A 25,868-nucleotide genomic window follows, 5' to 3' on the forward strand; every position below is an offset into this window, starting at 1 on the left:
GCTCTTGAATTCTGTTTGGAAAGGAATTGCAGAACAGTGAGTAAAGAAAAGGCCTCATTGAAGTCAAGGTAAGTGTTGTCATTGATTTGCAGGATATCCCTCCAAAGGGGAGAAGTTACCTGCTCTTGTAAAGGGACACTTACCATATCTAGAAGTCTCATTTTTTGGCAAGTTGGCTCGAAGAATGAAGTTGTTCAAGCTGTTGAGATAGGCTGGGAGGCTGTGATAACCCTCAGGATTGTACCACACCTGCACACAATTGAGAAATTATTACTGACAATATGTTGGTTTGTCCTGCTTCACTTCTGCAAACCACCTCACATTTTAGCCCTGGTGCTTTACAACATTTTCCCTGAGCTGAACCAGAGAAATGGGCATATCAGAATGCACCAGCCCTTGTTATGGTACATACATCCCCTCACGAGATAAAAGTGTTACTAATTGATCTTTTCACCCCTGTATAATAAAATTATGACAGCAGAAAAATTACCTCCTGCTAGCAAGAGAAGTGAGAGAAAAGAGAGAAAAGGGGAGAGAAAAGAAAATGAACTGCAAGTCATCTTTGTCATGCCAAGCTGCAGATTTCAGAGGGTTTTGTTTGGGTTTTTTTGGAATTTCCATGAACTTGACATTGCTTCTCCTGAGTCCCACCCTTCCCATGCCAGGGTGAGCAGGTGGAGGTTGGTTACCTTAGTCAGTGTTCTGTTGGGGGGCACTGGCCTGATGTCAAACTGCAGATCTGGTGTCAAAGGCAGCCCAAAGCTCCAGCCACCATACCTGAGTGAAAACCAGAGGGAAATGCATTGCTGCCCTCATCCCAAAGCCCTGATTGCCTTGGATGAGCCATGCCAACATGTCACTGCCCCCCCAGGCAATTCCAGCCTGACTTCAGAGAGCTTATCCCAGGTGGGGCCAAGCCACCTCTCCCCTGGGAGCCTTTTTTGGGGGAAAAAACCCCAGAAGCTCTGTAGCCTTGTCACAAAGCTGCTGAAAGCCTCCCTTGGAGGCAGATCCTGGAGCTGTGTACCTGCCACTCTGGGATGAGATGCTGCTTCTGACCCAGGAGATGAGCAGCTCAGTTTGTCAGTGGCAGAGGGACACATTTCCTGCCAGCCTCAGTGGCAGGTGACCTCTGCCCCATCCCTGCTGTGCCAGCTGCCTGGCAGAGAGCTCACACCCACCCCACAGCACAAGGAAATGCTCAGACTCTGCTCTCACTGCAATGGATGCACTCCTCGAAGTAAAGCACTCACTGAGACTCTTCAGAGAGTCAAATCTGGAGGAAAATCTCTCCCCAGAGTTTATTTCATGACAGGCTGTATCAGATTTCCTCTTTTTAAAGATTTGAGTCAGACAAAGGCTTGTCTGCAGATGCAGCCCCAAGATGCCAGCTGACTGACACGTTATTATCCCCAGGCTATGATCTGCTCCATCAAGCAGAGCACTTGCACGAGCCTTTATCTTTTATCCATGATTGCAGGACACTTCAGCTCCTTTCAGCAGACTCCAAACCCCACTGCCCTGCCACCTCTTGAGGCAGAGGGGACGTTGTCACTGACGTGTTCTGTGAAAAATCCTTTCCTTAGGATTTTTCCCTCCTGAGGAGCTGAGAGGCCTCAGGAACAAACTGCAAACAATTCTTACCTGCTGCTGTGGGATGCACAGGTGGGTCTGGGATTGGTCTCTGTGGTTGTTTCTGATCAATGGCCAATCCCAGCCCAGCTGGCCAGACACAAACCTTTGTTATTCATTCCTTTTCTATTCCCAGCCAGCCTTCTGCTGAAATCTTTTCTTCTGTTCTTTTAGTATAGTTTTAATGTAATATAGATCATAAAATAATAAATCAGCCTTCTGAACATGGAGTCAAGATTCTCATCTCTTCCCTCATCCTGGGATCCCTGCAAACACTGTCACAAATGGTGACCCCGAGGAAAGAACCACCCCAGGATGTCCTGCCTTGCTCCCAGTGCCATCCAGCACAGAGGGAGGGGTTTGTGCCCCACCTTTTCTGCAGGAAGTCTTTGGTGGTTGCCAGGATGTAGCTCTCCACATTGTGCCCTGTCACGTTGTAAAGGGTCCGTGTGGAGAAGGTCCTTCTGTGAGGGGGAGTGTAGTTTGTCTGTGGACATGTCTGAGGGGAGACAAAGCAAAACTTTGTGTTTTAACTAAAAACCAGCACATTAGGACAAGACTGAGAGCCTGCCATGGCAGCATTCCTGCAGAGGCTGCTCCTTCCCAAGCCAGGGTGCAGGGACACACAGCACACACCCCTGCACACTGTCCCCAACACATTCAGGGACGTGCTTAAAAACAACCTCTGCTTAAATCTACCCTTCAGTTCTCCTGGCATCACTGGGAGATGTGCTTCATGCTATGGAGGAAGATTTTGGTTGAATTAAGGCTGAATTTAGCAGAGTGACTGCACAGACAACTGCAGAGGGCAAAACAACTCAGAGAGCAGAAAACTCTGTGGCCTCAAACTCTCAACTTCCATTTCTCAGCAGCCACACTCTGCATTTCTGCTTTACTGTCAGTCACTGGAAATGTTTTCCTGGGCTTCAGAGAAACCTTGAATTAGTCCTGAATATATAATTTAACATGCTGAGGCCCAAAGTCACATCAGTGTTTCATGAGGTTGAAGTGTCCTCCCAGACAGCATGTTGGCTTCTTCCTTCAGCTCATCTAGAACAAAAGCCCTGGACTCCCCCATTGTGCATCTGTTCATCTGAATACACAAAATAGCTTCCTCCATGCTGAGGAACACCTGCCTGTGCCTGCTAGAGGTGAGAATCAGCTTTGAACATTATCCCAACTTGCTGGAGAAATTATGCCAATACTTTTAATGATGTGAAATTAGGTGTATGTCCAGAAAACTGCACAAAAGAGCTGCATTTGAAAGAATGACTAGAAATGTTCAGCTAAGTACATCCTTTATGTTAAAAGGCATCACATTGTGCCATGAGTTTATCTGCTATGGCAAAAAGCTGAGGACAGGTGAGCAGCACTGAAGGGAGGAGAGCTCAGCCCCAAACTGAACTCTAAAACTGTAACACCCTTGGGGCACAATCTGACTTTTCCCCAAGTGCAGGCAAATCCCAGCAGTGCCCATATCTGGCTCTGTAGGTACCACTGTAATGCAAATTATTCTTATTAATCATTAATATTTAGAACAAGGAGCAGATCTAGACTTTGCATAAAGTTAAATTCTGAAGAGCAAGCAGAAAAGTAGCTGTGATTTTATCCAGTGACAGTGCTTGTATAAGATGAAATCTTCCTCTTGAACACATGCTCACCTCTGTCAAAAAGGACAATCATACAACACTCAAAAACACCACTAAACCTTTTCCCACCATGAGGAGCAAGGCAGGGATGTTAGGGTGTGAATATTCTGAGGATGCTGTCTCCTTTCCTGTCCCCAAGCTGGTGCAGACAGTGGTCATCCAGTGTGCAAATTCAACAAGGCCAAAGACAGACAGGAGGACTTGGAAGGCTGAGTCCCTCTCAGCATCATGCCAGCCCATAAAACCACTCCCAACAAACAAGGCCCCCAATTATCCCCCAAGCCCCCTCACTTTTGGGTTTATCCAAGTTACCTGGATGCCATCTGTGCAGTTGCAGGCAGAATATTTAGTTCTCTGGTTTCCACTGGTAATCCACTGGCCAAGCATGTCCTCTGTTAAACACTGCCTGAAAAGGAACACGTTTTCCTCTGAGGCTCTCTGGGCTCAGGTGTGCAAAGGAAGCTAATTGCTGTCATGTTTAATGACAGCAAGGCTGGCAGCTGGGCAGTTCCAGCAGAAAAGAGAGCTTCTTGTCAGCTCTGGGTGGTTCAGGGAATCCCCAGCCTGCTGCTGCCTCTCGTGCCCCTTGGCAGAGAGCCCTCCCTGCTGCTGCTCCCTGTGCCTGGATTCGCTCAGCTATCAGATGGAATCCAGGCACCACTTCATTCCTACAGCAGACAGTGCAAGGAATTGGCACCCAGAGGCCAAAAGCAGCTGAAACCTGCCCAGAAATAAGGGCTATTGTTGTGGCAATCCCTGGGCACTCCTGTGATGGGCTGTATTGCCTGGGCAGTCACTGCAAACACTCAGAGTAAATATTTGCCTTCATGAGCATTCAAGTCTGCCCAGGACTTTACCATCCTGAGAATTTATCTGCAAAGCCCAAAACAAACCAGCCCTCATGGCACAGCTTCTAGATAGAGGTAGCAAACACAGTGCTGAGGACTTGCTGTGTGGGCTCAGGTTATAATTGGAGTTATTGGGGCGGCAAGGACCACTTCCCAGAGAGGAGAATTGCTCATTTTCCTCCTGGCATCCTGCCACCACCAAAGCTGCTTCCTTATCACTCCTCATAATGCAGGAGTCCAATGCATGAGAATTCTGCCCATGATCAAAGATGGTTATTAAGGTCTAATGGCTAATAGTGTCATGCCAATTCTCTTGCAGGTTTGGAGTTTAAGTGGAAAAAAACCCCCAAGATCTACTTACGAATTGCTTTCGTTCATGCACGTGTTATCCGTCCCAGGGAAAGCCAGCATGGAAGAAACTAGAGCAGCTGTGGTTTCATTAAAATTCCTAAGAATTAACAAAGAAAAACAGAAAACAGGAGAATGTTCAAAGAATTTCCACTTCCACTGTGCAGAGGAAAACTGTGTTTGATTGAAACAGGATTTAGGATGTTGAATAATTGAGTATTTGTGGAAGCAGCTCTGAAGGACACGCTGTACGTGAGGACAGTCACACAGATTTAAAAGGAGCCCTCATCATCTCAGCCACTCCAGGGATTTGCTGCCTCTAGATCCAAGCAAGATACTTTTGGACAATCAAATTTCTCTTTATGGGGAAAAAAAAAAAATCTACTGCAATTTCCAGGCACTGCTTGCAGCCCTGGCTCAATCAGGTCTCTCATCCGTGACATTCACTTGGTTTGGGCCATTCCAGAAGATTGTCCTTGGTTCTGCCCCAGCTCTCCAGCAATGATCCAAAAGGAGAAGCAGGGAACATTAGGAACAGAGGACTCAGACATGCAACTCTGGCTCATTCCCCCATCTAGCAGGACTGAAGTGGAAAGGTGTGAGGAATCCTGGGAAGAACACCTAGAGCAGATGGCTTTAGAGTTAAATTTTGTATTTCTGACTTAGAGCTGAGAATTACTGGAAAAGGAAAGAGGTTCACAGCATGAAAACCAAATTATACCAATTATACTTGTTTTGGTAAGAGGATTTTTAAGGAGAATGAAATAATTCAGTGGTGGCATCCTAATGACCCTGGAAAAGCACATGCTCTTCCAATTGCCTTGGACCAGCAAGGCCTGAGCAGGAAAGAACATCCTGTGCTTACAGAGAGGAGGGAAATGCTCACAAGATGGATGGAATTTGATCCCAGAATTGCAATGTTGGATGCAACTGAGGTGGGTCCCTCATTTCCCTCCTGAACCAAGGGGAGTAGGGTGATGCCTCAGCTTTTAGCTTTTATATTTTTTAGATTCTGTACTGCTTTAGTGTGTAGTTCTGAGCTTCACATTAAGAGATAGTAAGCTCTCTTCACAGAGTAGTGAGACAAACAATTCCTTCTCCAGGGGACCAAGGACAAATGATCCAAATTTCAGGCCCAAGAGCATAAACAATGTGGACAGAAGAAGAAATACAAGAAGGATGGGACTTCATAACCTAAAGCTGTAATTGGACAATTAACTCCAATATGCAAATGGACCAAAACTTATAGAAGTGAGAGACCCTGTGACCAGGTGTCCATTTTGTGACCATTTTGGTTCATCTTGGGTGCAGCCCTGGCTGGGCTCTTGTGCTGCCCAAGGTGGATCCATTGAGGCCTCCTAATAAATCCCTGCTTTATTCTTTAACTCTGTTCCAGGTCAGCCTTCACAGGGCATCACAGGGTCCCAAGGAGCAGCACTCACCCAAAGAAGTCTGCCTGGTCAGCCGTGCCATACAGGGAGGGGGACAGAGGCAGCTCAGGGTACTCGGTCTCCTTGGTCCTCAGTGTCCCCAGGCCCATGGCAGCCATCACAAAGAGCACGGGGAGGATGACCTGGGCGATGAAGCCGCGCACGTCCCGCCGGGTGTGGTGGAACCTCTTGATGAACAGGGCTGAGGTTCTCTTCAGCAACAGTGGCAAACCCCGCAGGCTCTTGGACCTGATCAGCAGCTGGTCTGGGCACAAAGGATGGCACTGGGTCATGGCTCAGCATTTGTGCAATGGAGGAAGTGATGGGGAGATTGGACCTGAACTGGAGCTGGTCTGGGCATAAAGGATGGCACTGGGTCATGGCTCAGCGTTTGTGCAAGGCAGGGCAGTGATGGGGAGATTGGACCTGAACTGGAGCTGGTCTGGGCACAAAGGATGGCACTGGGTCATGGCTCAGCATTTGTGCAAGGCAGGAAGTGCTGGGTAGAGCACTCTGAGAGGGTATTTCGCTTCCTGCACACTTTCACAGATGGCAAATCCAAACTACCCAGGTGGAGCAAACACAGGATCAGGTGTGGGACAGGACTCCAGTCATAAGCTCATGTAACACCAGTATTTTGTTAAATTTCAAGTGTGTGCGTGTAGTGACCTTCAGTGTGAGACCTTGCAAGAGGAACACAGGCTTCCAGATGAAATAGGTTATGTACATCCAACCTATTCACTTCAACTTTCAGGCAAAATACATTTTTCTTTTCGATTTGCAAGCTGAAATTTTTCATAATTTAAAAAGCAGGTCCTCAGAAAAATAAATAACGGAATTAGACTTGAAATAAAAAAAAACCAGCACAAACCACTGGGCCTCTTGCACAGACAGATTTTGTGGTATACTAAAAGCAGAGCCAAATCCTGTGCCAGCTATTCTTCTTTATGAAATATTAACCTGTATAATACACCATGAAGCAAATCCTTTTCAGCTTTTTTAAAGGTGAAACAAAACCCTTTTCTACATGAGTGATGGTTTACAGTAACATTTACAGTGCAGGTCAGCTTTGAGAAGTACAAAAATACCTCTGGGTTGCCCCTTGGACACCTTCCTGACTACAAATTGTATAGTTATAAGTACAGTTTCTAACCCAAGAAAACCTTGCAGCCAGGGATATCTCATTTTTGGGTTGGGGCACCTTTAGGAGGTCTCAGACCCCCAGGGATAGTGCTGCAGCTTGGTTCTTTTCTGAATTTACCCCACTGTCTGCTCCCTTGGGCTCCTTCATACTGCAATGTCTGGGGCACAGCAAAAAGCATTAAGGAGGACCCAGTTCAGAGCTGTGCTGCTTTTCCAACACACTAAAGGATTTCCATGAAGTTTCTTTCCAATTCTACTATTTATGGGACAATGATCCTCTACATCTATGACAGCAATTAGTTTCAGAGGTACACATTCACTCTTTCACCCACATGCTGTATTTGATTAGATTAAAACCTGGATCAATTTAAAGGAAAGCAGATGCAAACAAAACCCCTTCAGTAATTTATCCTGTGATTCAGACTGTTCCAAAGCAGGGGACCTAAAGGACTGATGAGTGCTGTATTTCCAGTGATTTATAAGTTTTGTGATTCCTGGCTGGGTGAAATGTGGTTTTCAACAAAGAAAGAAGACAGGGAGCTCAAATCAGTCCATCTGTCAGTGTTTGCATCTGCAGTAAATCTGGAATAAACCCTGTAAGTGATTGAGTACCATCTCTTTCTGTGAAGGTGTCTGTGCTCACAGACATTTCGTCACCACCAGTGTGACCACTGGCTCCAGGCAGCTGATGGGGCAGCACAGCATCTTCTTGCTGGTCCTTCACAAGCTCTTTTGTCAGATTGAGGAACACCTATGGAGCAAGAAAATAGGAAGGAAAATTTGTTCAAATGACTTCATTTACCAAAACAATTACCAGAATCCACTCTCCTGCTTTGCAGCTGTAGTTGGTGCAGCAGTTATGTACAATAATTCTCTTTCTATTCCCTTTGTGTGAGAGAAATTAACTTTTTTTTCCATGTAAAATTGTTGTCCAACTCCCTGTCACCTCCTATCTCTGTTCTGTTGCAGCAGTGGAAACTCAAACCTGTTTCCCTGGGATATTCACCCTGTAGCTCCTGACAATCCCACTGCCTCCATGCTGGGAGTGTGCAGTCATGGCACATGGGACATGATGTACAACTGATTCTTGCTGCCTTAGGAAAACATCTTAAAAGAAAGCAAGAAATTCTGAGCAGGAGGGTAACAATCTCCCTCCCTCCCTCCTGCAAGACACAGGTCATCACTGGTAATAATATCCTTTTTATTTCTGATGCAATTAAATGTGTTTATTTGACCAGAGATTCCCCATGGGCAGAAAGGTGCCTGTGTTACTCTCTCCTCAGTCAAACTCCAGTGCCTCATTTTCTGGGTAAAACATCAAAAGGCTGTCAGCAAGGTGAGACAGCATTAGTATATACAGATTTATATAGATTTATAGATGTGTACCTCAGTGTAACCCCTTCCTCCCTGCCTGAAACCCTCATGGAATTCCTAACATGCCCAGGGAGCAGAGCCACACAGTGCTGTGAAATGAATCTCCATGACAATTCAGCAAATCCAGCAGCTCCTGAGCTCATACCTCTTCCACAGTTGTGTTGGAAATCCCGTAGCATCCCAGGTGGAGATCATTCAAGCTGGTGTCCAGGGCTCTGAGGAGAGCCTGGTAGGCCCCTGACACTGTGGACTTGAAGGGGGGAAGCACATACACCAGCTCCCCACCAATATCCTCCTTCAGATAAGCCTCTGGGAGATAGGATTGGATCAAGGAGGTCACTGCTGTGGTGTCACATTCCTCTAGCATGTTCTGAAAAAGGAGGAAAACACTCTGTGGTCACTGAGAAGGCTGCAAGGTCAAGTTTTCTCCTGCGGGATGTAGCCCAAATCCTGTCCCACAGCATAACTAGTAAGTGATCTCAGTCCAGCTATCCAGCATGTCAGGGTAAATATGAAAAGCAGATGAAGGTGGGTTTCTGGCCCTTGAAAAAGGGATTTGTGACAGTCTCCCATCTTGGTCCATCCATAACCTCAGCAGGTTGGGCTGAACCAACTACTTTGCAGTGCTAGAGGTTTGTAGTACAACAGAGCAGAACGTGGCTGCCAGCCCAAACTCACTCTTTTTCCCATGAAAAATGGGCTTGCTCATGGGTCTTTTTTCATTTTCTCTGTCTGGAAGAGGGGCTGGTCTCTCATGGTACCTGTGTGCTGGGGCTACCAACAGCACTGTAATAAATGCTAGCAAGAACAGAATTCCCCACTCTTTGCAAGCAGAACACTTTGATCCAGGCCAGACACTATGGATGGGCTCTTTCCATCTGCTTTATTCCTCCAGAGTTCTCATGCTGCACCCTTGCCTTTAACCTTCCAGGAGACCCTGTTCTTCTTCACCAAAGCAGAGCACTGACATTGCTGTTTTCACAAGACCATGGAGATCACTCAGCTCCTCCAAACACATCCCTCAACCAGCCCTGATGACTCCCTTAGAGACAGAGCTGCCAGGAGCTCCAGGACCAGCTCAGACACAAACCTTCTTTTTGGTGAGGGTCAGGTGGTAGCCATCCCCAAAGGTTTCCTTCAGGTAGAAAGGGGAGCCACAACATTTGAGCCCTCCATGCTCTAGGAAGGCGATCCGGTCACTCAGCACCTCTGCTTCATCCAGGTGATGTGTGGAGAGAATGATGGTTCTGCCTGGAAAACACAGTCACCACAAAATGGACACCTGGTTTTATGGCAAAACTGGATTTTAGAAGGATTTGGGTTATTTTCTTTTCTTCCTCATAAATTTCTGTATTTCCCTACACAATATAATTGCAGGGGTCCAGAGCTTCCCCTTGCTCTGGATCAGCCCATGGCAAATAAGTCCACATTGTTAAATCAAAACAATGAATGTTTATAGCAATTTTATTTTATCACATTCAGGTCAGATCTGTCCTTATCTCAACAGTGAGACAGCTGAAAGCCTCACTGAATGAGGGAACCCAGAGTATCAGGTGAAAATCAACTGCATTTTTGGGTAATTATTAGTGAAATCAGATGAAAGGCAACAAGAGAGACAAATTTTACAGTATTGTAAGCTGTGTTCTATGGTGAATTTATTTTTTAAATGACACTGTGAATTCACAGAAAGCAACCTCCAGAATTGCAAAATCCCAGTCTGCCAAATTTTTTTCTCTCTGGCCTCCAAAACCCTCAATTCAAATCCACTGGTACCATCTTTGTAAAGTGACACAAATCCCCTTTGTCTCTGGGCAATCTCTCATCACAGTACCTTTTTTATTCTTGGAGATGATTTCCCAAATACTCCTCCTGGAGCAGGGATCCACACCCGTGGTTGGTTCATCCAGGATCACCACCCTGGATCCCCCCAGCAGAGCAATGGCTATGGATAACTTCCTCTTCATGCCCCCTGACAGGGTGCCAGCCAGCTTGTGACGATGGCTGTACAGCCCAGTCTCCTTCAAAGTCCTGCAAAACAGAGGGAAAACAACTGCCAAAAGTTGTCCTTCATGTATCTTTACCAAGCAGGGAATCTGAAAATATCTGAAAAAACTGTAACTGGAAAAAAACTGTAACCTGCTCAAGTATGGACTGCTCTGCTGAGTGGTCACAGTGTAGAGTCACCCTGCAGTCAGTCACTGGGATTTTAATTTAAAATATTTTTGAGGATGTTTTCAAAGTTTTCAGTCAGTTTTCATCTGACAAGTCAAGGTTAAAGGCTCAACCCCATCAACTGAGACACCAAGATCCAAACTCCCTGGGATGTTCTGGCTGCTTCATTTCTCTGCAGAACCAATAAAGCCAACATCATCTTTCTGACTGGTTGATTAAATCTCTTCCCAGGGCAAACTGTAAAGCAGCAAGGAGTAGCCCCTTAGGCCTATAAATTCATCTCCAAATAATTGCCACAGCAGCCTGTAAACACCCTGGAGAAGAGGTATTGTTTTCTTACAGCACAGGTATCAATGTATTCCTCTAGTTGGAGCAAGGCACCATTTGAACCCTAAGCTGGAGCTGCAACAAAACCTCCAATCCACGATTTTGAGCTTTGCAGGGGGGCTGGCACCACCACACAACCATTTTGACAGCCCTCTCTCCCTTCTCTGCTATTTTATACCTCTTCACTTCTTGGTAGAGCTCTTGTTTGCTGCAGTGAGGGACTTTGATGTAGCCATAGAGCAGCAGGTGCTCCTTGGTGGTGAGGTAGTTGAAGAGCACGTTGTGCTGCATGCACACCCCCATGTTCTTCCTGATCACCTCCTGGTCAGTCCTGATGTCTTTGCCATACACAAAGATTGTGCCTGATGATGTAGGGAACAACCCAGTCAAAATAGATCTGAAGGGAAAAGAAATAGAAAGGGGAAGTTAGAAAAAGGAGGAAGCCATGGGTAATTTTTTCCATGTGGCCTTGGAGCTGTCACCACTTTCAAGGTTTCCTTGTATCCCCCTCCCACTCCTTCCAGGCAGACACCACTGCCCACTGTGTGTCCTGCTGTCCAGCCATGCTCTGGCAGAGCAGAGGCAAATGAACATCCATGGCCATCCCTGTTCCCCTCTGTGGGATTGCAGGGCCAAGCTCCAAGCTCACCCTGGCTACTCCTCAGCTCTCCTTTTACCTGCTGCAGCCTCCCTCTCCCTAGGTCAGACCCACATCCCACACACTCAGGAATGCCCTTGACTTCCAGTTTAATTACTGGGAATTCCCAGAATGCAGTTACTCCTGGTTCTCTGGGGTTTGTCTGGAGTGCCCACACGGCCTCAGATTGTAACCACAGCTGAGACTGAAAACCACCTCTTCATCTGACTAATCAGAGAGCATGCAGACCTGATTTCACTGCCATTATTCATGAGAAATGGGAGAGGACTTCTCCATGAGACACCTCACAGTGGGCAGCACTTTCATCTACTTCAAGCAAATAATCACCCACCAAGCAGGAGCTGAGTCAAACTCCCTCTGCTCAGAATAACTACTTGCACATTACAGCTCATTTTTGCTGCTGTCCTGCAGGGACTAAAGGGAGAAGATGCATCTCAGACCACCCTTCACCTTCACAGAGTTTTTCCTTTCTCCTGGGACTTCAAACCATCATTTAAAAGCAGAAACTTGTGACCTTACTCAGGATTTGAAGCCCGTGCTAAGTTTCAGGAAGGTTTTATACTTTTCTGCATATCACCTTTGCTACACTTTGCAAACAGAATCTGAGGTGAATTGATAATAAGCTGAGGTGAAGCACACATCTGTCTTACTGATTTTGGCTCTTCTGAGGCTTCTATTTATCAGCTTAATGTTCCTTTCAGAGATATGCACATATATATCAGTGGAAAAATCAAGTTCTACAGGTCTGTTTTAGTGCTGTTATCTAACAAGTCAAATAATAATTTATAAACAGCAAGGCTGAAAGGCCAATGCATTAATCCCCTGCCATTCCAGCCCAGCCAACACATGACTCTGGACAGCTGAAGTGTATCTTTATTAAGTTTTCTTGCTAGAATCACTTCAGCTTTGGTGTGTGCATGAGCTCCCCATGGGCTCCAGAACAACCTAACCCCAGGCCATGGCACAGAACACCTGAACAGCTGCTGTGCTGTGGATCCCAGGTATCTCAGCAGATTAAAAAGCATGTTCCTAAGTAGAAAAAGGACCTTTTAGAACCTAAAGAATTCTAACAGATGAAGGAACTCCTGAGGCCAAGATGAAACTACAGGAGAGATTTGGCCTAGTGAAACACCTTCCTCAGTCTCCCACTGCAGCACAGCCCCACTTGCCCTCTTGCTCACCCAACCACACCCCACAGGATAAAAAAGAGCTGCTTTAAAGGATACACACATGGTTGTAGTTTTCCCAGCTCCATTGTGTCCCAGCAGGGAAGTGATATTCCCTTCATAAAAGTTGAGGCTGAGGTTGTCCACTGCAGCTTTGGATCCATAAACCTTTGTTATGCCATGGAGGGACACTCCCAAGGTGAGGTCGGTGGGCTCCGGTTCCACGTGAGGGTGGGGGGCACCTTGGACACCAAACAGAAGGGTCAGGGACACTTACTGCACTCCAGCAGGTGTTGTGCTACTTTTTTCATCTCAGAGCAAACCAAAATACAGCAGAGGCAGGTGCCTTTCAGCCAGGAACATTGAGAACATGCCACTGGATCTGTATCATTTTGAACTCTCTGAGATTGTTTTCCTTTCTACTTCTGAAGCTTCTAATAACTCCTGACAACAGGCATTAATCACTTCTGAAAAGGTCTCATATTTAGGTGTTTCAGAGCACCTAACTTTATTTATACCAGACAAGCACACAAAGTTAGAGGACATGAAGCAAAACTACAGAGTTATTTTCAGTTAGGTGCAACCAGCAAGCTTTTATGTGTGATCTCAATATTCCACAGGCTAAATATTTAAAGGGTAAGCAAGGAAGCACACGTGCCCTTTGCCAAGTGGAAACCTGTATTTGCTTGCCCAAACCAAAGTGTATTTCTACACAGAGAGACAGGCATGGAAGATAACTGCCCAACTAGAACACACATGAATATGAGTGTGAAAATCAGTACTGACTCTCCACAACAAATAGAAAGAACAAACATAATTTAAGGGCCAGATCTCCATTCATGTGAGGAACAGCTTTCAATTTTTCCTGTGCTTCAAAGTAACAATCAATGGTGTTTTCTGAGTATGGTGCCTCTTTACAAATTTGCCTTTGTTTACCCAAAATAGAAGTTATTATTGGTACCCCTTCTAGTATCCACATACATATCTTGTTGGGGAGGGTGACTTCTTTCCTCAACATCAGCTTGGAGAAGAGCAGGCATCTTTGTTTCTCATTCCAGAAGGGCAGGTAGCTGTTGTACTCAATCCAGTAAGATGGAAGCAGTGGGAAGTACCAGGGAGCAGCCATGCCATATCTACCTGCAGGAACAGGAGTCTCATTCAGCTGTCTGTTCCTCAGGAAGTGCCACTGTTGGGGTGCACTCAAAATAGCAAAAATTAACTTCACAGAGATTTCTTGATATGTTCATGCACTACCAGGACTTTGTAGAGACTTTTTCTGATTGGCACAATAGGAAACACTCACTAATTTGTTATTCTGAGTAACTCCATAGCTGGAGGGCAGGAAAACTTCACATTTTCCACTGGGTAGATTTCTGTATGCCAGTGGACTGCTTCATTAGGTGGGGAAGAAAAGCAAAAGACAAATGTACTGGCTCTTGCCCAAGGCAAGAATTACTTTTTGAAACCAAATGATGTAAGTAACACAGCTCCAAATCACTCAGCTGACAAATGCAGTCTAACATGCTCCACTCTCACCCACCAGACTGCAGTCACACCCTCCTGTGTCCTTGGCTTCAGCTTCTTCAGGAGACCCACCTACCCCAGTGACAGGCTGAGAAACCCTAATTCTCCCTTGCTGTGCTCTCTCAGTGCCATTAACAGGCTCAGACACCCACAAAGTCATGCTCCCTTTGGCCTGGGACAGAGTGTGTGTGCACTGTCTCACTGCCTCAGCCAGCTCTGTGCTCACTGTTCTCCAAAAGAGGTGCTACAGCACCACCCTCCATGCTTTGCATCCTTACCTGGGAAAACATTCCTGATGTACCACCCCAGGATGAAGTAAATGAAGGAGTCTATCAGAATGAGCCAGCACATCCAACCAAAGGAGGTGTTGTCTCCAATCATTGGGGACTTGTACATGTTGTCCCACTGCAGTCCTGCAGAGAGGAATTGAGAAATACAATCAGAAGCCCTCTCAGCCAGTGAAACAGCACCCACAGGAGAGCTCAAAGCCTGGCTTTGTCAGCCACAAACTCACCTATGCCCTGTGCCTCGTAGCGAGCAATGTATTGACTTGCATAACTGAAGGCAGTTGGAGACAACAGACTCTGGGGAATAAACAAAATTGAAAACAAGAAACATTTGAATTAGTCTCAAAGAGAAGTCAGGTCAGTCAACCAATCAGGTACTTCACTGGGTTATTCCAATAGCCAGAAAAATGAGTGTTGGGTTTGTTTTTTCCCCAGCAGTCACAAGGAGCACTGGACCAGGCCTGTGATGGGAAATGTTACCTGGTGATAGGCTGAAATGTCTCCTTAGGGCTTGACTTTTGCTTCCACACCCAGGATGCAGCTTCCTCCCTCATGTAGGACTTTATTTTAGGCTTTTGAAATACAGCAGTGCTTGAGAAAGACCTCATGGAGTCATTCTTTTACCACTTGCATTAATAGATGTCATTTCCTGAATTTGGTGACGAGTCTGGCTTCTGGAACCTAAAACCTTCCTACTCTGCCCCTTGGTAAGAAACAAGGCTCTACATCTACTCCCATGGGTAGGAATTTGAGACACAGGAAGCCAGAGGATGATCTGAAGCAGCAATGAGCAAAGCTGGCCCTGCTACCCAAACCCCTCACTGAGACAGCCTGGTTTTTCAGTGGATAAAAGCAGCCCATTTTCCTTTGCAATTCCAAAGGGGAAAGTACATAACTCAAATTACTGTGATCCAGCTGGCAGGTGGGAACTCACTAAAAATCCACAAGGAGTGCCTTCAGTCAGGGGATGCAGCTAATTCCAGGTGTCCCTAAAAAGGGCCATGGCCAACTCTCCTAGCATGCCTGTCACCACTGGTGATGGAATTCAGAAAGGCACGAGATACAGAAAGAGCTGGAGTGTACTGAGGTTCCTGCCTCCACACACTGCCTGGGAATGAGGAGAAGCAGAACTCACCAGGAGGCTCTTGGCAGAGAAGCTCAGGTGGTTCTCGATGACGAGCAGCACGATGAAGGGGAAGAAGGTGAGGATGTAGACGAGGCTGCCCACCAAGGCAGCGATGTTGGTGTTGTTGAAGAAAACACTGATGAAGTAGCTCATGGCTATGATGGACAGGCTGTAGTCCATCAGGTACAGGAAGAGGAGTGCTGTGTCTGTTTTGGGAAGGATCTCACCCACTTTCAGGACAACAATGAGGAAGGTGACAGTAATCAGGAGGAAGACGGCGCACTCGATGAACCAGGCGATGAAATGGCTGCTGGCATTGACACCCATCATCTTCATGTACTGCACAGAGGAAGGTAAAAAATAACAATCACAAGTGGCATTCCAGAGAAATGAAGAGATCTTTCTGTTGATATTGAATGATTTCTTTTTCCAGCTTCTGCAACCAGACCATGCTTGTTCTGTCCAGGGACAAACCCTGCACTCCCATTTCAGGAATGCCCAAGATTTGCAAAGCAGTCTGTTGGAAAAGAACAGCCCAGACAGGACCTGCAAGGATCAAATGTCACAGCCCACAGGCTCCAAAGCAGCTTCTGGCCTCAGATTTGTAAGTTTTCTAAAGCCTTTTGGTTGTTTTTAAAAATAATAATTGATCCAGTGGCTTAAGCCTAAAAGCTCTCAAATGTCTTTGAAACCAGACCTTTCTCACACAACCCCAAGACAGAAAAAAATAACAGCTCAATTGCTATGGTCAGAAGGAGGAAATATTAATTTATATTAGCTGATAATTAATTCCCCATACTTGCATGAAAGTGTAAATTTGTATTGATAAATGCAGAAGAGATTACATGTGCTGGTGTTTTCTTGTGGATTATTACACAGCTAAAAAGATTAGTGATGCCCTGATCCTTGGAGAAAATGCCTAAATTAGAGCAGAGGGCTGCCAGGGAGCACACCCTGGGGTTCATTCATTTTCCATCTCATCACAGGTCACAGTGTCCTTTCTTGGAAGTGTTTTTGGTGAATCTGTATTTGTTACCATGGTGTTGGATAAAAAACAAATCTGCTCAAAGCTTTTGTTGCTTGCTGAAGCTTAGTTTGACAAAAGTTCTTTGCTGTTCATCTCTGTTGACAGTGATCACACTGAAAACCTGAGTTCATTTAATAAATTCCCAATGTCTCAATGTCATTTCTTTCCCAACAGGCAACCTGAATGAAGAACTTCATTTCAGAGGAGCTGATGTAATATGTAGCACCTTCTGAAATATTAAGTATAATAACTTCAAGGATAGGAAATAAGTCACTTTTCATGTCTTTGTCCCCAGTAGGTATGACTCAAAGTCAATTTTTAGAGAGCTTTAAATCTTCAGAAACCCTGTAATTTTGTGAGATGCCCATGTTTCCTGTGTTCAGCACTGCAAAGCAATATTCCCTCCACTTGAAGGGCAAACACTCTGCATTTCCATGGCTTTGAGCTTGGCTATAATGTCAGAATTCACACACTGCAGGTCAAACAATAGGTATCTGGAATATTTCCCTTAATGCTTGTTTTGCTCCATTTAATATTGAACATCAGACACACTAACCACGAATAAGGAAAATCTGTTTATAATTCTGCACGCCCCAGAAAGTTTCCCCATACCTCATAAAGCCTCAGATCTTTCTCCTGAACAAGTGTTTTAACAAAATCAGCTATAAACAGCACCCAGGCAGCCATCAGAGCAAATGGAAGAGAGTAGGTCACACTGGTTAAGAACCTGTAAAAAGCAAAAGCAGGCTTTAGCTGAATACAAAATGTTTTGGATTAAGGCTTTACACAAGAATATATTTTTCAGAACAATACTCTGGCACAGGAAAAGACATGCTTATATTTTAAAATGTGTAGTAAAATTATTAATTACAAAAAAAAAAAAAAAAAAGACTCCTTTGCCACTGCATTGGATTTTCTATTCATCAAACTCCTGACTGCTCAGAATTTGGGTTTTTTTAATGTTGCAGAGGGATTTCCTTGCTCAGCAGCACCACTGGCAGGAGCAGGAAGCACCAAGGGCAATGGCATCTCCCGGCTCTCTGATGGGCTGCATTCCACTTGGAAACATAATTCCCAGATAAAATGGCCAAATTTCATGATCAGGCCATATTTCCTGGTGTTGGAGTCTGGATGGGGGTGCTTTCCTACAGGTTGTCTGTCCTGCCACCCCACAGGACAGGCAGACCCAGGGCACATTTCTTGGCTCCTCATTTTAGTTAAAACCTTCTAATGCCAAATGTGAGAAGAAAAAAGAAAACCCAAAACAATGGCCAAAATTAAATTTCTCCTTTTTACATGGAAAGCAAGTTTTTATAGCAGGAGCTCCCCTTCATTGCATCTGCAGGGCTTCTATTTTCCTCCTTAATTTCTAAACCTGCCTTAAAACCCACAACCAGTGTTATTCCTGGAACAATGTACAAGGACAGTGAGAAATGAACATTACATTTGTTTTCAAACTTTTCTTTTTACCTGTAAAGCTGAAAATTTCCTATAAACCAGCATTTTAGGAAATGTTTCCATGCAAATGAAGCCTTATTTATAAAGAACCATTAAAGGCTCCTAAAAATTCAGCAGAAAGGCTCCTAAAAATTCAGCATAGCCCAACACCTCTTATGTACTGGTTTATATATATTTATATTTATATATATTTATATATTCTCCCCCCTTTTCTCTCCAGGATGATAACTGTGCTATAACAATCAGTAAGCAGACATTTTGTGATGATTTCTTCTGAATGCAAATCCAAAGCCTTAAGGTATTGTATTAATTGAGCAAACACCTCCCTCTGAACCTGGGCTGGGGAGAGAGAAACCCAAAGGCAAGTGGTTTTCCCAGCAGGCCAAGAACAAAAAGGAGCAGGGAGCACTGGAGTCAGTGCTTCCAGCAGGCAGTTAATTACTGCACAAAACTCTCTCTCAGCAGTAACCCAGGAATTTGCTGCAGAACTGGGTTTGGATGCTTCTGTCTGTGTCCTGGGAGCCCCACTTGCTGCTCCCCTGAGGAAGGGTTATAGGTGCCCAGCTCTCTGCAGTGACAGCTGACACAGGAGATGAACAGCTCTGCTGTACTCCTAAATGATTTCTTCTAGCTCCCAAAAAATCTTTTGGCTCATGCAGTTGGCACGGAGGTTTTTCAGTAGGAAAAGCTCCCAGGTCCAGCCTATCCCTTTGTCCCAAGGGAGAGCCTCAGTCAGGGCACAGTGATCCTCACATCTATCAGTACTTCTGCTGGACATCCTCCAGTGCTCCCTGATGGACACTGAAATCCCTTCCCTGTGTGTTTTCCACTCAGTTTGGCCACTGCAAAGCTCATAAACCTAGGCACCCTTTTTTTCCCCCCCCCAAAAAAATCAATATTTTAAGTTCTGCTGCATTGTCTTCATGTGAACACCTGCAGAACAAGCCAAACTCATACTTAACCAAGTTCTGCCAACTCTCAACCCCACTATGAGCAGTAAAACAGGGACAGGGAGTTTTACCTGCTGTAAAACCTACAGTTCCCACCACAATCCAGGTATAAAAAGAGCACTGAAACCAAAAGATTAGGCAAACTAAACAGACCATCTTAGGGTCAAAAATTGCCTGTTTTGTTCAGCCCCTGGAGAAAAAAAACCCAACAGAACAGAATTAAATTATTTTCATGCTATGTGAGTATAGTATTAAGCAATACAAGATGAGTTAGCACAAAGCATGAAGGCAAAAGCCACCCAAACTTACATGTCCTTGTTGTAGCAGGGGTAGGGCATGGCCTGGACCTGAACAGCTATTTCCTCTGGTTTCTTGCCAGTCTGCAGTTCAATGATGGCCCTTTCAATGCTGTCCTGGATGTAGATGAAGGCCCTGCTGTAGATCTGGCTCTGGGAGGTGGAGTTGTGCGGGCCCACGGTCCAGATGCGTTCCCGGATTCTGTTGGTGGTTTGAGTGATCCTGCTGCTCATCCTGATGGTGTAGTTGAGCACAGGAGGGAGGGACAGGCCCCCAGCAACTGAGTGGCCAGGCCTTGAAGGCAGCTTGAAAATGATACCTGGGAAAGGAAAGGGAAAAGGATTTCCTTAGGAGTTGACAGCACACACAGATATGTAGGAACTCCTCATTTTTACAAGGCTTCTTCACAGAAATTTTTCTAGCCAGAACATTTTTCTTGATTATTCCATATAAAAACATATGATAGATGGGAGGACAAACAGAGAAGAACACTGCTACTATGGGAAAGGACAAATGGGAAAGGACAAATATTACCAGGGGTTGAAGTTACAAGAGAAGCAGAAGTTTCTATCAAAGTATAAAACCAAACAGGTCAGAGGATTTATGAGTGGATCTAATCTTTAAGTATTAAGATGTATTAATGATACAAATGTAAGTTCCTGTTTCCTGCTCCTTCCACCCTTCTCTGCTGTCTGATTCCACAATCCAATCCCACAAATGTGAAAAGTGTGACTTAGAAGATCCAATACACCATTACAGTGCTGGGCTGGAATATCTCAAGTGATTTATGACCTTCTAATAAATTGAATTGCCTCAAATTTGGACTTGAGGATCTTAAAGGTCTTTTCCAACCTGAATGATTCTGTGATACCTTTCTTGATTAAAGCACCTTTTCCCGTAGCAGCTTGAAAGGAAATGGCTGCACAAAGATCACCTTGGGGCTGTGGGATTTTATTCAAACTGAGAATTAACCAAGAGGAATCACCAGCTGACCACAGCCAGGGGAGGTGTAAGGGAAGAGAAGGTATGAAAAGGTCCCACACACACTTGGCTCCAAATCAACTGCAATGTGCTGGGAGCTGTGAAGACAACAGCTGCTGGTGAAAAACCCAAATATTTTATGCTGCATTCCCACACTCTATCAGGCAAAATGGAACTGTCAGGGGGATTTGGGACTGTCACATACTTGCAAACAGCTCGTTCTTCAGGAAGAGCTCCTTAGCCACCGCTTCCATCTCGTCCAAGTCCTGCACTGCCCGGATGCGGTTGAAGGAGACGCAGGAGGAGACGTTCACAGCCAGGGCAGCCAAGGTGTTCAGCTGCTCAACAACATCAGCATTGTTCTGCAGCTCCAGCCGGATATCATCTAGGGAAAAACCCCACAAACAAACCTTCCAGCATCACTACACCCAGCAAAAATCCCACTCCCTCTTTCCACTCCTTCACACTGATGATGACACCAGACAAGAGGAAAGAAAACAAACCAAAAGCCATCATGCTAAATATGCAGTGTGAAATACATTTCTGCACTCAGCAATGCAATGAAGGCATGCTGTTGACCCAGTTTTTATGTTAATCATTTGTAATATGCTGGTGAGTTTGCCTTTGGGAGGATGCCAGCACTGGGATGTGACAGCCATCCCAAATCAGAAGTCCCCACTAACCTGCTGAGGCTTTAGACACGCACATGGTGCTCACCATTCCTTCCACACCCTCTGGTTTAGGAGTAATCAACTCTCCTTTTGAGCTGCTGTGTCTCAGGGGAGGACATGCTTTATCCAAGCACATCAAGGCAGAGCTGTGAGTGCTGTGCTGATGTGTGGACTGAACCTGATGCTGCAGTTAATAAAGATGCTGCTGTGTGCTGGCAGGTTTCAAAGGTGGCTGCATAATGCAAGGTAACTAATATGGAACAGCTGCTGCAGGCACCGTGGCTTTATGGGGAGTTAAGGCAGGAGCTGCTGCTCCTGAATAACACAGGGGTCATCACCAACTGGATGTAAATGACTGCAACAGACCATAATCACTCTTGGCTGCTGCTGGGCTTTGCTGGCACAGTTCAGATTTATGGTGACATGCCTGGCCACTCACTGCAACAGCAGGTAGGGACAGCCAGGCTGGCAGGAAGGGACTGTGATCCCCATGCTGTGCACTCACAGGGGATGTACCCACCACCACTGTTACTGGTGATTCTCACAGTGCACAGCAGCAAATGTCACCTTGGAGGGCCTTGCAGGCCCACCAGAGAACAGCAAACTGCAACAGAGCATCTCCTGCATTGATGCCTCTGGCTCCATCAGCCTGGGTACATTTATCTGATCCCTGGCTCTTCTGCCCTGGAGAACTTTTCATCTGAACCTCGCTGCGATGCAAGGGAGCTCTCCACAACATTTTCCAGCGAGTCCCAGGTAGCTCATTTGGAGCCATAATTACGGCTAAACAGTGTCCTCCAGTGGCCACACACCGCGGCAAAGCCTCCCATCCCCCAGCCCTGAACACCCAGGGGAAACATCTCTCCACACCAGCACTTTGCTCTCTAAGAGTCTTTTTCCTGGAAGATTTCTGCATCACAGCTGGGATTGCCTTGCCCATGGCCAGAGAAGAGCAGATTATGGGATGGCTGCAGCTGGCTGACTCTGGAGCTCCCAGGCCTGAAGTACAAAGAAGGAAGAGGGCAGCACATCATGGACACACTTACCCAGCTCATTTATCTGACTCAGGAGCTCAGCTGCATCCAAATCCACCATCAGCTTGATAAAAACCTGCACAAAGGGATTCTGCAGGGCGTTCTATCATCAAGCAGAGAAAGACAAAGCATCAGTTTGACCAGAAGCTTCTTGAGCTCACCCACTGTGTAATTCTAAACCACAAGAGAGCAGCTGCCTTCACTGGGCATTTGTAGAGCCCCCTCCCTACTCCCTTCAGTCTGCATCAGGATGGGGAAATGCCAGCAATGGGAATGTCATGGAGAGCTCTCTGAGTCCAAGTCAGTGCTGCTCTGAGTCAAGAAAGGACCCACTGAGTCTCCACCAGGCACTAGAGTCTCATCCAAAAAACCATGGATCATTTTAGTTATTCTAGAAGTAAATTTCCCTTGTGTCTGTTTAAGTCTTGAGAACACAGCCAGTGCACAATGCACAGGCAACCAAAACTGAACTTGGAGATCAGCACAGGTTTTTCTTTGGCTGAATATTTCATTATTCCACCAATGACTACAATCAGCAGAGAATATTTAATTTCACCTTTGTATATTCCACTCTGGATTTTCTCTTAGTGCCATGGAAATTAGAATGAATTCCAGCCCCTAAAATTAACTGCTAATGCTTTTGGCTTCCAGGGATCTCATTTTTGTAAGAAAAGGAGACAATTTTTACTAGAAAGAATGAGGAACAAGTGTGGGTGACATGACAGTCTACTGCTTTCTGTATCCAAGCAAGGCTAGGCTTCTTAGGAGGGGGAAAAAGAAATTTTATTTACATTCACTGAGGTACAAAACATCTTCTAGCTCTTATGTGTGTACCCAGAACTACATGCTTATTATAGATACTGTTTCATTTTCTGAAAAATTCATTTCTTGCCTGGTCTTGGCTGGCTGGATCAGTCCATCAAGCAGAAAGTTAATTTACAAACTGAAGAGTGTTCCCTGCTCATCTTAGCCCTCCAGCAGGCCCCAGCACAGCCAGGGTCAGGGAGCATATTACAAACAGCTCATTTGAGAAAGAGAATTTGCAGGGGAAGGTGAGTCAGGAGCATCTCTGTTAAGGGAACAGGCAGGCACAGAAACTGTGAAGTCCAGGACACCCTGAGAGGTCTGAAGTAAACTGAACCCCAGTTTACTTCAGTGAACAAATCCATCCTCTCAGTTCCCTCCTGGAAAGAGGCAGAGGAGAGGTAGGAAGCCATACCTTGATCATTGGAACTGTCTGGTTTAACTTAGTCAGTGAATTCAGGATGACAGGAGACTGGTCCAGCCACTCCTGGGACTTCAGGGCTAACTCAGCCATCTGCTCCAGGGTTGCATTTGACTACAAAAGAAACCCACAACATAAAAGGATTAATTTATTCATTATCTTACAGATTTTAACCACTAAATAAAACAAAAAACAGTTGAGATCAAATTTGTTTTCCTTAGGATTTTTCCTAGCATCCTCTCATTGTTTGGCAAAATACCCCTTAACACACTGAATTTATGCAATTACTTAAAAATGTTATATTTAGAGCATGCCTTGAATATCTGCTTTCCTTCTGCCTCTGGTCTGCCTGTGAACAAGCACTGGTTACAGCATTTGTCCTGGGAGACACATCTCTCCTACTGGCTGAAAATATGGGGGTGAAACTTGATAAGCTGAAGACCTCAAGCAATTATTCTATAAATATTAGAGCAACAGCAGCTTCTGGAGGGAAGATTCAACCAAAGACAAAAGATGACTCATGTGGCTACAGCAAGGCAAGTAGGAAAAGAGAATTTGATGAATACTCCAAGCAGTAGGAAAGCAGCCCTCTGCTTCCCAGGGAAACAAGCTTGTGCTAGACAAATTACAGCCCTGTGCAGTGGGTGTATCCTGGAGCAGAGCCATACCTTTCCCATGATTGCTCGAGTTTCTGGGGTATCTGGTGTGAAAAGGATCTTCCCAAGCACCATTGGTTTCAAGAAAGACCAAATCAAAGCTCCAGTGGGGGTCTTGACCAGGTCCAGGTAAAAGGATAAGCAAAATGGGGCTGCAAGGAGAGATAAGCAAACAAATTGCACAGAGAACAAACAATCCAGACACAAGAAAGCTGCCAGGGTGTTTTTTCTCCCATCTGCCCAGTTTGTTGCTGTGGCCAGTGAATGACTTCAGGGCCCTCTTCACTGACTGATCTAATGCATCTTGACAAAAGCAATCCCCCCCCAAGATCTCCTGTTGCTGAACTCAAGACAACAAGAGTCTCGCTGCTCGAGCCAACATTATCTGCTTGAAGGTTAAATGGAGTTTTGTGAACTCAGAGGAGCTAATAATGTCAGTACAGTCAGAAAAACTACACATCAAGAAAAAGCAGTGACCTGTCGAGCCCTAGGACCAGATCATCAACAAAAGGGAGACAGTGCAGTGTCAAGCACTGCTCTGCTGCACAGGCAGTTTTCCCTTTGAACACTTATGGAAATAAACCACCAATAATTAGGGCAGTGCAGATCTTCAGCTACCATAAATAATGAGCACTTACAGCCCTCAGAGACATATGGAGAATAGCTCAGCACTAGATCTGTCTGGAAATAGCAAAGTTCAGCTCTGAAACGTTTGTGCCCCAGGGAAAAGCCAGACTTACTGGAATCCTGAGGAATCCCATATTTCCTCATCAGCTTTTGGACATAGACATCCTCTGCATGAGAACTGTTGCTTATGGGGTCTCCAAAGTCTGGAAGCAAAGACTCAAAAAACAGAGGTGTGATCTCCTGGTTGCAGAGGACTTTTGACATGGATTTAAAAGTGCCATGTGTTATCCCAGAGTTGTTTGGTTTAAATAACCCCTGCAGAAAAGGCAAAACACAAATGAATCCTGCACACTGAAAGCACCCCACTTGGAGAGAAATAACAGAATGAGAAGGAAAAGACTGAACATTTTTACACTGCTTTCTTATGAGAGGTTTGCATTTACAAAAACAGGAACTTCCCATGGAAATCAAGCATTTTTTGGTTATGACAGAGGTGGCACATTTATTTCCAGGTATGACAGCCAATGTGGGAAGTGCCTACAATGTGTGCAGAGAAATTCCTTATAATGTGTGCCTGGTGACATTCACACACCTGGGTTACAACACAGATTTGTCACATGGATGTGCACATCACTGTCCCCATCCAGTCCATGGCTGCACGTGGCTCTGCAATGTGCAGGCAGAATGATGACCAGGAACAATTCCTGTCACTTGTGCTCTCCTGGACTATGGATCAGAGATGGATTGGGCACTGTGCTGGATGAAGGCAGAGCACCCTGGAGTTACTGCAGCTGTCAGAGCAGTAATGGGTTTGTACTCAATGTTTTGGGCAGGCTCAAGGCTTTGGGTATGATCTAATGCACACTAAAGCTAAGGCAGTTTTTTGCTGCTGACTTTGGTGGGTTTGCCTTTAGTGGGCAGTTTTCACCAGCTTCCAGTATTTTGCTGCAAATCCTCTCTCCTTTAAGACATTCTTGCTCCAAGTGTTCCTCCCACAGCTCCCCACTCATGAGCACACGATGGTCCCACAGCTCCAAATCGAAACTTTCCCAGGAAGGCAACACAGAATCACAGAATGGATTGGGTTGGAAGAGACCACAAAGCTCATCTCACTCCAACCTCCTGCCATGGGCAGGGACACCTGCCAGAAGCCCCATCCAGCTTGGCCTTGAACACTTCCAGAGATAGGTTTGATAGAGCTTTTCATCAGATGACTGTTGCTTTGAAACAGAATCTTTGGTTTAATGCACCTGTGGCT

General features: G+C 45.4%; 1 protein-coding gene across 2 annotated transcripts in view; it reads right to left on the reverse strand.

Moving 5' to 3' along the window:
* ABCA12 (ATP binding cassette subfamily A member 12) overlaps positions 1 to 25,868 on the reverse strand; it is a 78,844-nt gene that overhangs the window by 17,426 nt on the left and 35,550 nt on the right. For both annotated transcript variants that reach the window (XM_030231500.2, XM_050987603.1), the window contains exons 18-40: positions 24,724 to 24,925; positions 23,996 to 24,135; positions 23,322 to 23,441; positions 22,115 to 22,205; positions 20,603 to 20,782; positions 19,429 to 19,735; positions 17,324 to 17,438; positions 15,694 to 16,023; positions 14,786 to 14,855; positions 14,550 to 14,684; positions 13,729 to 13,884; positions 12,812 to 12,989; positions 11,102 to 11,320; positions 10,256 to 10,452; positions 9,515 to 9,675; positions 8,570 to 8,794; positions 7,663 to 7,801; positions 5,920 to 6,172; positions 4,491 to 4,577; positions 3,594 to 3,687; positions 2,004 to 2,131; positions 690 to 777; positions 144 to 249 (exon numbers count right to left, since the gene is read on the reverse strand). In XM_030231500.2, coding sequence (XP_030087360.2) covers positions 144 to 249; positions 690 to 777; positions 2,004 to 2,131; positions 3,594 to 3,687; positions 4,491 to 4,577; positions 5,920 to 6,172; positions 7,663 to 7,801; positions 8,570 to 8,794; positions 9,515 to 9,675; positions 10,256 to 10,452; positions 11,102 to 11,320; positions 12,812 to 12,989; positions 13,729 to 13,884; positions 14,550 to 14,684; positions 14,786 to 14,855; positions 15,694 to 16,023; positions 17,324 to 17,438; positions 19,429 to 19,735; positions 20,603 to 20,782; positions 22,115 to 22,205; positions 23,322 to 23,441; positions 23,996 to 24,135; positions 24,724 to 24,925 — 3,721 coding nt within the window. The remainder of the gene's footprint in view (positions 1 to 143; positions 250 to 689; positions 778 to 2,003; positions 2,132 to 3,593; positions 3,688 to 4,490; positions 4,578 to 5,919; positions 6,173 to 7,662; positions 7,802 to 8,569; positions 8,795 to 9,514; positions 9,676 to 10,255; positions 10,453 to 11,101; positions 11,321 to 12,811; positions 12,990 to 13,728; positions 13,885 to 14,549; positions 14,685 to 14,785; positions 14,856 to 15,693; positions 16,024 to 17,323; positions 17,439 to 19,428; positions 19,736 to 20,602; positions 20,783 to 22,114; positions 22,206 to 23,321; positions 23,442 to 23,995; positions 24,136 to 24,723; positions 24,926 to 25,868) is intronic.

The sequence above is a fragment of the Serinus canaria genome, assembly GCF_022539315.1.
Source record: "Serinus canaria isolate serCan28SL12 chromosome 7 unlocalized genomic scaffold, serCan2020 HiC_scaffold_29, whole genome shotgun sequence".
NCBI classification, from domain to species: domain Eukaryota; kingdom Metazoa; phylum Chordata; class Aves; order Passeriformes; family Fringillidae; genus Serinus; species Serinus canaria.